The sequence below is a fragment of the Exophiala oligosperma genome (assembly GCF_000835515.1).
Source record: "Exophiala oligosperma strain CBS 72588 unplaced genomic scaffold supercont1.5, whole genome shotgun sequence".
Lineage (NCBI taxonomy): Eukaryota > Fungi > Ascomycota > Eurotiomycetes > Chaetothyriales > Herpotrichiellaceae > Exophiala > Exophiala oligosperma.
In genome coordinates, this window is record NW_015622822.1 from 1286150 (window position 1) to 1298643 (window position 12494).

At 50.9% G+C, this 12494-nt stretch overlaps 4 protein-coding genes across 4 annotated transcripts; 2 read left to right on the top strand and 2 right to left on the bottom strand.

Moving 5' to 3' along the window:
• Nucleotides 1-1991: 1991 nt before the first annotated feature.
• PV06_05795 (uncharacterized protein) lies at nucleotides 1992-3989 on the top strand. Its single transcript, XM_016406843.1, has 5 exons — nucleotides 1992-2118; nucleotides 2199-2352; nucleotides 2444-2666; nucleotides 2760-3799; nucleotides 3901-3989. The coding sequence occupies exons 1-5, from the start codon at nucleotides 2047-2049 to the stop codon at nucleotides 3939-3941; spliced, it is 1530 nt and encodes a 509-aa protein (XP_016262447.1). The 5' UTR covers nucleotides 1992-2046; the 3' UTR covers nucleotides 3942-3989.
• A 541-nt stretch (nucleotides 3990-4530) lies between these two features.
• Nucleotides 4531-7247, bottom strand: PV06_05796 (uncharacterized protein). Its single transcript, XM_016406844.1, has 2 exons — nucleotides 7159-7247; nucleotides 4531-7081 (listed from the first exon to the last, which is right to left on the bottom strand). The coding sequence occupies exon 2, from the start codon at nucleotides 6072-6074 to the stop codon at nucleotides 4782-4784; it is 1293 nt and encodes a 430-aa protein (XP_016262448.1). The 5' UTR covers nucleotides 6075-7081; nucleotides 7159-7247; the 3' UTR covers nucleotides 4531-4781.
• Nucleotides 7248-7883: 636 nt separating this feature from the next.
• PV06_05797 (uncharacterized protein) lies at nucleotides 7884-10459 on the bottom strand. Its single transcript, XM_016406845.1, has one exon. It carries the CDS (start codon nucleotides 10404-10406, stop codon nucleotides 7971-7973), a length of 2436 nt encoding a protein of 811 aa, XP_016262449.1. The 5' UTR covers nucleotides 10407-10459; the 3' UTR covers nucleotides 7884-7970.
• A 526-nt stretch (nucleotides 10460-10985) lies between these two features.
• On the top strand, nucleotides 10986-12186 carry PV06_05798 (uncharacterized protein). The gene is made up of 2 exons (XM_016406846.1): nucleotides 10986-11174; nucleotides 11239-12186. Exons 1-2 carry the CDS (start codon nucleotides 11172-11174, stop codon nucleotides 12175-12177), a joined length of 942 nt encoding a protein of 313 aa, XP_016262450.1. The 5' UTR covers nucleotides 10986-11171; the 3' UTR covers nucleotides 12178-12186.
• The last annotated feature ends 308 nt before the right edge of the window (nucleotides 12187-12494 follow it).

Consider the following 12494-nt stretch of genomic DNA (forward strand, 5'->3'; position numbering starts at 1 on the left):
GACGAGATGGCACGTTAGTGGCATCGTGTCTACCGAATCTCGGTGCATCTTCGAGTCCCCGTGATGGATGCCATGCAGGTAGCCGAACGGGGAGATACGGATGCCACCAGAAAAACCAAAATTTAGCAACAACTTCCCACGCTTTCCCACCCTTCGAGACCAGCTTCGTCAAGAGACATATGTCGACTCTTCTTCCCCCCCTTCCATCATCATCATTCTCCTCCTCTGTGCAGGACGAATAGCTGTTCCGTCTCCGCCTGTCGCTTCCTTGCTAGCCTCTGATAATCCCAGAGACTTGGCCCCTATGACCGGCCACCGCCTTGACCACGCACCTCGGCCTTTTCCATCCTGAGTTGAATTGTACGACTAGGGCTCACGAAAGGCCAGCAAACATCCCTCTCCATTTGATCCATCTGATTCCTCTTGCGCTAGCCACAATTACGAGGCCATTGGCAAGCCATCATCCTTCGTCTTTCAGCTCCGCCCCAGTCCACAACTCTGGGCCAAGTCCTCATGGTCTGACTCCTGTATTTTCTGCCTCCATGTTTCGTTTCCCCGTGGAAAATGCAGTTGTCTGTGGTACCATACACGCTGTCTTACAAAGGCCAACACGATGTGTGCCATGTCAAACTTGCCTGCAAAGAAAAATGGCTACTCCCTCGCTTCAGCACGAGGCAAGGTGAGAGATGCGGGTATCTCGGGCAGCCCCAGACCTACAGATTGCCTGGCCTTGTGATTGTGCCCGAATGTGCAGGATACGAGATGCATTCCTACCCACTTTCCCACCTTTCAATTGTTTGTGTCTGGCTGTATATCTCCGTGATAACTACTGCTTAGCTGAGGTCGGCCGACCACTAATTTGACAGTTAACAGCTACAGGCTTCCTTTGGGTTCGTGCCAGATCGCGAGTCGACAATGAGATGGGCGGTACTGTCAGCCTCACCCAGTGACTGACTATCCAGTACCTGACGGCAAGTTAATGCTCCGACCGACCTGTCAACCGGCCTTGATCTACTGCCTCCCAGTAATTTTCGGATCAGATCGACCCACACCTCTTTACAGGGTGAGAGATCTCTTGGAACATCTTAGCCTCGACCAAGGGAGGTTGAACAATTATCTTTCCCGACCAACAGCCGACCGTAAGTGGCACTCAACCCAGTACCAGAGCTTCCTTTCCCGGTATAGCCTCATGCTCCTCTTCTGCATGATCCTAACTACACGCAACGGAGACATGGGCTTTTCCTGCCTTGCATCTGATATATCACTTTTTATTTTACGAGGACGCAGCCTAATGTGAGTCGGGGTACCCTCCAATGTCAGGCTGAGGTGTACTGTGCATTTTACTGTCTGAGATCACCGCGCAGAGTCATATGAATGCAATACTAGGATGACAGTGAGGGCTGTCCCTCAAGTGTGGTTGAGGATGAGTTCCAAGTGCAGGTTGAAAGGGTTCTCTGTACCACGGTATCTAGACAGATTGGTCAGGCCAAACTGCTATAAAGACAGCTTCATCTCCTGACCGTCGATCGTGCTTGTTTCAGCGAGCAAACACACTTCTCAAGCTCGTTTAAACGGTTGCCAAACTCGGCGCTCGCTTATCTTGGAATTTTATCGGTCCCGACCAGCTCTTTGACCTTCCCCCGGATCCAGAATTCTGCAGTCTGAATCCCTGTATCCTTGCATGTCAATACGAGCTCAACGTTTGAGAGCTTTGTCCTTTGCCAACCTAGCGCCATCCATCATTCAGGTTCCAAACAGAAGGCGTCGCTAACTTTTCCCCCGCGGGAACAGCAGGAGCGTATGCGTGGAATTGGCATCTCCTCTCCCCATATGCATCTGGTAAAGGCTATAAAACCAGATTTCCGCATCTTGTTCTCTCACGTTTGTGGCGAGGAGATCTGTCAGCAAGAGTGTCACATCTCCCGGCCACTTCCTCACCACTTAGTTAATCGAATGCAGGAGGAGTGCCCTGACACCTACGGCAATTAGTTGGAGTTCTGGTTCCCTGCCTCTCTGTTTCGGAGAGCGCGCTGAGAAACAAAAAAGATGCCTCGAGAACAGCGTCGGACTCGGGAATTGAACAGAGATGATGATCAATACATCATTCTGGTCCAAGATGTGCGGAAAGACCCCTCTGTTGTTTTCATGCCCCTTGAAAAGTGGCGTCTCCAAGCTGACATTTTCTTTTGTTGTTCTAGATCCCTCGCCATTGCCGTTGGCAGGAACTCAAAGACATGACACGCAGTCTCGGAGGTGAACAAAGCTTGAAAGCGGAGGTCTTTGCAGCCAGCGACGGAAGTCAATTGGGTCATTGCACTATAAAAGGACGAAATGCTGCGACCCAAGTCTACGGTATGCTTTCCTTCGTTTGGGGGGGGTTGAAATCGAAGATAGAGAAAGAGAGAGAAGCAGCATATCATATACTAATCAAAAATCGGGGCAGAGAACTTTTGTGTACAAGGATGGAACGGGAAATGCGTTCGGGTTTCACTGGCAGTGCTTGAGAAACCCGGCATCCTAAAGACTATTGAGGGTCCGAGAAAGAGTCGTGGTGCCATGGTTGAAACCAGGGTTTCTCCCAGTTTTGGTCATCATCCACATCCACCTCAGTCTCAGGCAGGAGGAGGACTGACCGCCGGAAGTCATCAAACTGGCTCATCGTCACGGTAATCTATCTATCAATCTATCGATCCCTAGCTTTGAACCAGCAAGCAAGCAAGCATGACAAAAAGAATTTTCAGCTGACCAGCCATTCGCAGCCAACATGTCTATCATTCAAACTCCTACCAATTCAATGCCATGACCCAGCATGATAATCATCAGTTCTACCACCAAAGACCGAACCCGAATGGCACAACAGGCATCATAGTCACACCCTCCTCTCAATCTCATGCTTCAGCGACAGGCGCAAGTCGAGGAGGAGTAGTAGTAGTCCCCCATGCGGTCCACGTGGGCCAAATTCCCTACACGTGTCCAACGAGAATATCACCATCATATCCGGCCGTATCAGCAGCAGCAGTAGCAGCACAACAACAGCCAAGAGAACTCCTCAGCGGCAGCAGCATAGCGCCCAAGTCGTCATCGAATTTGCCATCAGTCGCTACTAGTACTACTTCTTCGACAAGAAACAACAAAAGTCCCAACAGCGTTCTGATATCCAGACTTCCACCTCAACAATCGGAGAAGGAGCTTCGAAGTCTCCTGGAACAATATGGGTCGCTCGTCTACCTCGACATTGGACCAAAGACCCCCAATACCGAGAAAGCCAAAGGAACAGCAAAGGCCAGGTATGACTGTGCCACTGAAGCCCTTGCTGCTGTACAGGGTCTCAATGGTTCCAATCTGGGTGGAAGCAAGATCAAAGTTCGACAAGAAAAGCAGGACAAGACATTCTCGTCGTCACGACCTGGTGGTGGCGGCGGTGGAAGGCCAGAACTTTTCGCAATGTCACTTCAAGAGAGGACGATCTTGCAACACCAACAATCCATGACTGCCGCTTTGCGTGGCCCGTCAACCAAGATCGCATCATCGTATCAGACAAGAATGCAATCGCAATCGCAACCCAAAGCCAAGAGTGATGACACTGGCAGTGTCGGATCCTCTTCGACGACATCTGGTCCTCTGATCGTCGATGGTGCCAGATGCCTTTGCGCCAGTCGTGACGGGAAGAAGAAGTCTTTCGGTGTTGGACGCAGAGGTTCGGTGGAGAGACAATATGACAACGACGACGATGGTGATGACGACGATGACAGCTCTGATGGGGATAGCAGTGATGATGAGGAGGAGGAGGATGATGATGGTATGTTCCGAGTCGTCGATGCTTTTCCTCGTCCATGGTGTTGGCTTATGCTCATCGTACGGTCGCGTAGCCCTTTGACTAATCCGCTGTCTGGTTTTTAGTGACTCAAACATCAGACGGATTGCGTGGTATGAAATTGTAGGAGGAAAGGCCACACATGTTGTTCTCGCTGTCGTGTTGTCGGTGGTGTTTGCAAAAAAAAAAAAAAAAAGACAATTCGGCTGGCTCTGCATTCACACACGAGCGTCCACTCTTTTTTCTTTTTTCTTTGGAGTTGTGAGTACCGGTTTGTTGTTCAACAGGGATATTTGATTTTCCAATTGCATGGTACATGACCAGTGTGAGAGTTTGTCCCTGCAACACACCATGACATTCATTGTTTAACAGCAGTTCTGACGACTTTTGGCCAGTAGGAGGTTGTCCATACAAAAGTCTAATATCTAGGACAATAAAAGTCTTTTGTTTTTGTATTCATTTTGCAACTTCCAAGTTTAGTAGTTGACGATTTATATCGAGTAGAGGGATGTTGAACACATTGAGGTGGTGGTGGTCCAAGTTCTGATACGAGGAAGAAACCGATCCTACTTGTTCAACTTCACATCGCTAGCTCCCTGTTTGATCATCGTTGGTACCCGTATATACTTGCTATTTACTGTGTTCGTCACCAGGCGAAACCCACGTATCACATGGCATCATGGACTTTGTTCCACTCATTGTTTGATTATTATTATTTTTGATTTTGATTTTTGTTTTTTCTCTCTTGCACCATCTAAATAAATCCGCTCTTTTATCATTTCATTTTTGACATAACCGTACCAAGTATTCTGTTTCCCGTTCCCATTCATACTAATACTTGCGAAATCCATACAGAGCAGTATACACAATACATGTCGCTAAATCATACCAAAGAGTGCCCCTTCTTTCGCGATCCAAACACTCATTCCCCTCGGGCATGAAATCTACCACAATGACTTTTGTTTTGTTACAGTGTAGACAATACCATGTGTAAGATTGCCACGGCAGTCACGACGGCCGGTGCAAGAGTGGACACCTCCCTCGTGGATGCAACACCATTCTTTTGACTTTCGGCCTTGTCGACACTTCCAACCTTGACGTTGACGTCGGCGAAACCAGATCCGCACGTGTCGTCTATCTGGGTGGCGCAACCCAGGTACGTCTTCGAGAGGGGCTGATTGACGTCCTGAGCGTAACCGGCGAAGATCTTCATGGTGTCTCGCAGACACTGTGTGCAATCCGGGCCGGAATCACCCCCGCCGGTGGTGGCGTTGGGCATGGCGAGTCCCAAGGCCGTGTAGTAAGGGTAACTGTCCGACTGGGTCGTGGCGTTGGTGACGGCCTCGGTGAAACAGTAACCGTCCGTCGCGGCGTCGCGGAGGCACGTGGCTCGGTACAGAGGTTCGTAGGCCGTCAGCCCGGCGTAGGCCTGGGTGACGGTGGCCACCTGGTCCTTGAAGTCGTCGCCGCAGGCGGAAGAGGAGACGAGCTGCGACGCGAGGCTGGACATGAGCGGCGCGCAGAGGGCGAGCGGGGCCGAGCAGGCCGCGTCGAGGGTCTGGGTCAGCAGCGTCGCCGACCGCATGGCCCGGAAGAAAGAATTGGAGTTCTGCAACAGCAGCGACACGGGCACGCAGGATTGGAAGGTCGAGTTGGACAGAAAGGTCGAGAAGAAGGCGGGGCACGTCGAGGACGTAAAGTTTTGACCGAGCGAGGTGTCAAAGGGGGACGGCAGGGGCGTGGTCACCACGGTCACGCTGGGCGAGACGGACGTCGAGACCAACGTCGGCGCGAGGTTGGCGTTGGTGTCGGTGGCGATGGTGTCGGATAACGACGGCGGTGTCGTTGGTGCGGAATCGGGTGGTGGTGGTGGTGGTGGTGAGATGGTCGCGGCAGATCCTGACGGGACGGAGACCGTCGTAGTGACTACGTTCCCGTCGTTGTCGTCGTCTCGCTTGTGTACCACAAATACCGGCAGAGGACTGTCTCGTCGAGCCGGACGGTCGGACCGGTCGATGAATATTTCCCCTCTGGCTTCGAGTTGTTCAAATAGAGACGGTGACTCGTACACAAGCGTTTCGGATTGCGTGTCTTGCGCCGCTGAGCAGGGTGTCAATAGCGACAGGAGCATCATCATTATTGAAAGTGAGAATAATTTGGGTGAGGATAGTAATGATGATGATGTGCGAGCATTCTTCCTCCTCCGCCTTCGCCTCCTCGGGTCTGAAGATGATATATCTGATGCTGATTGGGACATCATGGATGATTGTATTCTTAGTGAGAGTGAGTATTCCGCCAGAGTCGAGTCGAATTGATTGTTGAAACGAGTGTCGAGAAGAAGGTTCTTCAGTAACGAACGGACGTCCTGAGCCTTTGAGAAGGACTCGGGACAAGCATCGACGCCGGCGGCGTCTTGAAGACTCCTGGTGTACTTGCTGTCTTCACATCAATGAGGCCGATGATACAGGTCGAACAATGTCCGTCGGCGATCCTAGCTACACCTCTGTGAAGCCTTCGTCGAAGCCGTTCGTAACCCAAGGGATCGTTAAGCGTGTGCTGGGTGATGTGCAGTCGATCACTCCCGATATGGGTTGTCGGGAAGAGATATAACTTGCAGCACGTGTCGGATCCCTGGTGTTGATCCTACTGTAATTGATCTTCCTCCACACCAATGTGGATTCGAACTTGCAAGGGTCGGGGGTTTCAGGGTGGTAAAAGACCGACGTCGCTTAACAGCTTCAAATTCTCTCCGTGCAGACTGAGTATGTCTCACGCTGAGAGTGTATCGTGTATTGGAAGTAAAGAAAAGAACCTGGATGTACGGAGAATTCTCCCCCAGGGCCGAAGCTGAAAGCGGACCGAACAAAGACTTTTGAAAGGGGTTTTTTGAGAAGGATTGAAATAATCGTCACATGGGAATGCTAAATGCGGCCCTTGGAAGATTCGATGGCAAGACAGTATTGACTGTACTCCGTATCGAGAATGCCCTATGTCCCTCCGCTCCGCAACAGCTCGCGGTTCCAGAGCCAAAGTCACCTTCCCAGGCAAGTTCGGCGGCATATTTACCAGTCGGCGTTAGCAAAATGTGCGAACAAAAGGATGAGTCCGTTGTTGATACTCCACCAGACCTCTTTTTTTCGCTGGTATGCATCAAGGGAGCGGGACCCCCAAATGCCAGAGGTTACCACGTTGAGTTCGAGTTCATGGAACGCCGTGGCGCTTTGGTGGCGTTCCAGTCCTTTCCAGACAAAGACCACCCTATGAAAGCTAGGGGGCATGGTTGCGTAAGATGTTGAACTTCGAAGGGGGTTGCTTACAGTGGGATTCCAAGCGCGACTTCTTACCTTACGGAGTATTCCGCAGACCAATCCTTTGATCCAGGTAGGAATGCTAATCTCCAGCTCTGATTCGGACATGGTGTTCGCCCGCCGCACCAAATAGTACTGTAGAGATGTGGTGTCGAATGATTGGTTCCATGGACCCCCTTCCGGTCAGCGTCGATTCGAGGCACAACATGCTTTGAACAGGCCACAAATCATGCTGATCTCGCCTATACCACAGCGGCTGGACAGGGAGTCTGGAATGGAAAGTAGACGATGATATGGTGACCAGGGGTCGAGGTTGACAATTTTACACGCGAGCCTCGTTAAGCCTGAAAAGTTGCCAAGATTCGATAGTGCCGGACGCCGACTTGTTTTCTTCAGAGTCAGGGGTAACATTTTTACTCATTCTATCAGTAGACTCGGTGGACTAGGGACATGGAGATGGGCTAGGGCTGTCCTATTGTATAATCCCTGTCATGGCCACATGTTGCGAGTTGTCTAGACCTTTCACTCTTCCTACTGCTGCGCCTCCATTTATCATGGTAAGCGCTTGCAACATCATCAAACAACACATACGTGTCGCCGCCCTTGTCCTGTTCGAATCTAGATAATTGTGATAGGCAGGTTCCCGTGCGAATATTGGATACTACAATAGCAACAACATGGTCCAATACTATCCCGTCGTTGCGTCGTTCTGGCTCATGACCGCCTCGCAATTTCTAAGATGGCAAGCCAACAATCAGAAGCTGGTGAAAAAATATGAATCATTAAGAAAGCTCTGGCATCAATTTCATCGTCAAAACAATCGTTACCCAATCATCAGACTGGCAATCCTAGCTTCGTCGTCCATCACCACTGATCGTGAGAGGTGCCATCATCTCCTCCGTGTCATGTTGATTTTGACGCATTCTGGCCTCTTTCTCCTGTAAACACCTCGTAAAACCCATGTTGGCCCAGCCACCGAGTCGGCTGAAGAATACTCTTCCAGCCGGGTGTTGCCTGATGCGATCCAGAAGTGTCCCAACTGCCATCCTCACTCGTTGATCTTCGTGCCACAGCCCGAGGCCAATGTAGAAAAGTCCAGCTTCCGACATTGGAACCTTCTCCAATAATTCAAGAATACTCTCATAGTCGGTACAGTATGCCTCGAGCGCAAGGTAAATCGCCCCAGCTTCCGTCGGAGTCAAGCGTAGCATCCGGAGCTTGGACAGCGAATGATAGAGATCAACATATGGTTTGAGTGGTTCTCGTGCCAGCATATTGGTCATGCTGACCGGTGAGGTCGGAGATATCGAGTCTTGCGAATGAGAGGCTAGGTCAAGGATGAACGAGTGATACGATCGAGTGTTCCTCCATCCTTCAATCCTAGCCGCCGAGGCAGCAAGCTCCCGCGTCTTTGCGTCCTCGGTAGACCATACATATCCATGGCCCTTGAGATTCTGACTAGACGTCCTCAGTGACATTGGTCGTGGAGTGGCGGTGGCAGACGAAGGTGTCTCCACCTTGTCAACTTCGGTCGGAGGAAGGGCGCTCAAACTGCTCGCTCCATATACAGTCTCTTCGAAAGCGGCTGCGACGCAAGTAAATTTGGAAATGTAGGCACGGAATTTAGCCCTGACAATTGATTCTCCAGCTCGGGAGGCGATGCTCCGGGTTATGTCTTCCATGAAATGGATGTCCCCAGTGGCATCGGCATGCGCTGCATCCTTGTGGTTCAGCACCGCATGGCCGTGCTGCTGGAAGTACGTGGTGCCTTCGGTCACTGGAGCCGTTTCGATACACGATGAGATCTTCATTCTGCCTGACGGTAGATCGCAGAGCAGGTCCCACCATTCGGGATGATAAGAAAAAGCAGGGTTGGTAACTCCTGCTATGAAGCCGGGTACCTTCAGTAACTCATCAATCTTGGTGAGGTCCGTGTACGGGAAAGCATGCCGTGTGAAGCCCCGAAGAATGCCTCCTGATGCAAGAGCACAGGCCGCGAGTACAGCTTCTGCCACTTCGCCCGAAGGTCGATTGTGTCCAAGGAAGATGACCCGTTTCTGGGTCAACATGGCGTTGATTAGTACGATGATGGGGTGTGTGTATGCACCCGAGGTTGTGAGATGAGGATGCAATGCGAAAGGTTGGGGCTGGGAGTGGTGTGGCCCTCCGAAGATCTGAACCAGCTTGATCAAAGAGAAGTCTCCGACGGTCTCTGGAGATAATGCAGTAGGAATTTTGACAGGTACTGGAATGCCATTGTATACTATTCTCGATTCGAACTCATGGGTGTCGCGAGGAACCGTATATTTCGGTTCAGCCTTGCTCGGAGATTCTGGTGCCTCACTGATCTTGCTCAGAGCTTCGTCAGCGAGTCGCTGGGAGATCATCTGTTCAAACTTTTCCACAAACATGTCTTTGGTATCGCTTGCTTGCAGAATATGTCGTTCAAGAACTGAAAGCTTTGGCATCAAGGATAAATCCATGTTGTTGAGAGCATTGAATAACAGCTCTAGAGTGTCTGGTATGGGTGACTTGAAATAATCCTCCAGAGCCAGTAAAAGGAGCGGCTTGTATATGTGCAGAAATGAATGTCTCGTGCAGATGGCCATGGCCTTCACCACAGCGCCTCGTTTGACGGTACTGTCTTGCTTCGTGTTGACCAGATTCAGCACATACATCAGGGGAGGGTTGTCTATCCCGCCAGTATCGCTTTCATCACTGCTGGACTCATCTTCATACTCCTCAGTGACTCCCGCCACAGCCATCTCTTCTCGAAGACGCCTTCTGGCGGCTCTTTGCTGTCGCCTTGTTTCCTTCTCTGCTAGATCCTCCTCACTCTCGCCGGTGTCTTTGTGAAGGAAGAACATGGTCCAATCCTGCTGCCGGACATGTGTCTGATCGGGCAACATCAACTCTGCCAACATATTTTCATCAGGGCTGATTGCGCCAGGAAACTGGTGTTCCATAATCGGTCCACGGTCGATGTCGAAAGACGCGACCAAGATGTACTCGACATGATGCTCGCCCGAATGCAGCGGGTATTGTGACTTGAGCCGCTTCTTAGGACGGTAAGGTCCATCTTCTGGCACTGTAGAAACTCTTTGCGACGACCGGTAAGACCCGCGAGGTGAAGGAGGGACTAGAGAACTCTGCGACGAAACTTTGTAGTGCGAAGCCGCATGAGAGACGGTTGACTTGTGGGAGCCTGAGGTGGAGGAAGCAGATCTTCGACTGTCGGAGAAGGCATGGGGAGCGTGCGGACGATATGCCACGGTCTCAGCCATGGACCGTAGCTTGAATACTGTGGTAGAAACAATCGGAAGATCGCCCAGGATCAGTCGTTCGAAGAGGCCGCGACCCGAGTATGACGAAGGGTACGACTATAGGCCACCGCAGTTCGAAGAGTCGAGAAAAGAGTGGGAGGTTTTCTCGGCGGTGGGATTGTGCGTGCTGAAAAAGAAGAAGATCGGTTTCGGATGAGAAGTTAGCCGTCGAGGCTGTGTAGGAATGTATCAGTGCGATTCTTATCAAGCACCATCCAAACTTCACTTCTTGCGACCCCCTCGAAGATGGAACATTCGCTGAATGAGACCCATGGCTTCAAAGAGTCCCCGTCCTCTGCTGCAAAGTTATCGGTGCCCCTGAGATCGGCATTGAGGGGCCGTTTTAGCGCCCGCACTGATTGGGGTTCAAACACCATTAAGCTTAGCCTTTAGTGCTCGCCATACTTGCCAGTAAAGGGGACACGGAGTCAGGGTTGATCCGGTGCTATGACAACCGCCTGTAAACAAGATCACCTGCCCGCTGTATGTTCGGTCCAGGTCCTGCACGCCGCCACGAACATTGGAATACAATATCGGCCACTATAACAGTTAGAAACGATCAACTTCACACTCAATCGAAGACACCCAGACTCTGTGATCATTCTGACTACACCTCAGCATATATCGCTACAAGAAGCAGTAAATCTTCTCCTTGCTTGCCAGGTGAACCTCTGTCGATCATCTAAAGAAAGGCACAGATCCGCCTGTGCTGATCAAACATCTGTCATGGTAAGTGGTAATCAACTCATGTCAAGCCAAAGTCGTGGTCTGTGATCTAACATTTATCAATCAGGCTTCTTACAAGTCCACGTTCAATTCTCCTCGGTCTTCTCCCTTTCGCCGTCCTGCTTCACCAGGTTCTCCGACTACTGCCAGTGGAAGACCAAATACTCCGCCAACAAACAGAAGCGGCGCATCCCCCATGACTTCTCCATCCAAGCTCAAACATGCATACACCGTGTCAGAAGAAGAGGAGGAAGACGAGATAATCTCAACACCGTCGAAAACAAAGACCGACTCTGGGTCATTTAGAAGGGCGCAGACGGAACCCCCTCCATCACCCACCGCACACAGATTACCCTTTTCCAACAAGCTTGACAACAACCCCATGAGCGCCTCTCCTGGGATTTCTAGAGAGCCTCGAAGACTTGTCTCTAACGGTCTCTCCCAGAATGACAACCTCTCCAAACTCCCACCCCAACTCCTCCACAATATGCGCGAGTCATTCTCGGTACTTGACTCTAACTCAAATGGAACTATTGACGCCGCCTCAGTCGCCGAAACACTCCAATCATTAGGCCTACACGAGAGCAACCTCTCCCAATTCTTCCCACCCGGACAACCACAACAGCTCTCGCTACCACAATACCTTAATCAACTCGCAAACATTCTGGTCGGTCTATCTCCCCAGCAAGAGCTGCTCAACGCATTCTCCGCCTTTGATGACGATGATAGCGGGCAAATTGATATTTCAGAGCTCCGCTCCGCACTACGAAATACAGCACCAGATCCAGGCCAACGTCCTTTGAGCGAGAGAGATATTGATCGAGCCATCGAGGGGTTCACGGGCAGAAGAATTCTGGGCAAGAATGTAATCGGCATTGCTGGTGTTCGGGGTCTTAATACCCCCGCTCCAAAGAAAGGCGGTGATGTGTTCCGTTACCAGGAATTTGTGGCGAACTTGACCGGCGGTCCTGCCACAGAACAGGCCCAGGGAGTTCAGGCACGATAATGAGTTTTGATGAATCTGTTCAAGCTAGGACAGGGGCGGGAGTTGATAGTCTTTTTCATGATCAATCAGGATGCTGTATAGGATATAATGAAACAAGAGCATTGAGCTGTCTCTCTTTTCCACCGCCCGTACTCACTTTGCAACATAAAGACACCAGTGACCTTCCACCTGAAATGAACGTTACTCTCACTTGCGCAGGTTAATGCTACGCTTGAAATCAAATGATCCGCAGTTGAGTACGGTGGACCAATAGGCGCGATATAGCCTCTTCTCCACATGGGAAGTTGGATGGATGATGGATGGTACGAATACATCGC

Bases quoted from the DNA above. Each gene is read 5' to 3' on its own strand.
- PV06_05795 (XM_016406843.1), top strand. From the start codon at position 2,047: ATGCCTCGAGAACAGCGTCGGACTCGGGAATTGAACAGAGATGATGAT. The intron at 2,119-2,198 runs GTGCGGAAAGAC...TTGTTGTTCTAG, and splicing joins ACATCATTCTGGTCCAAGAT to ATCCCTCGCCATTGCCGTTG. The intron at 2,353-2,443 runs GTATGCTTTCCT...AAATCGGGGCAG, and splicing joins TGCTGCGACCCAAGTCTACG to AGAACTTTTGTGTACAAGGA.
- PV06_05796 (XM_016406844.1), bottom strand. From the start codon at position 6,074: ATGATGTCCCAATCAGCATCAGATATATCATCTTCAGACCCGAGGAGG.
- PV06_05797 (XM_016406845.1), bottom strand. From the start codon at position 10,406: ATGGCTGAGACCGTGGCATATCGTCCGCACGCTCCCCATGCCTTCTCC.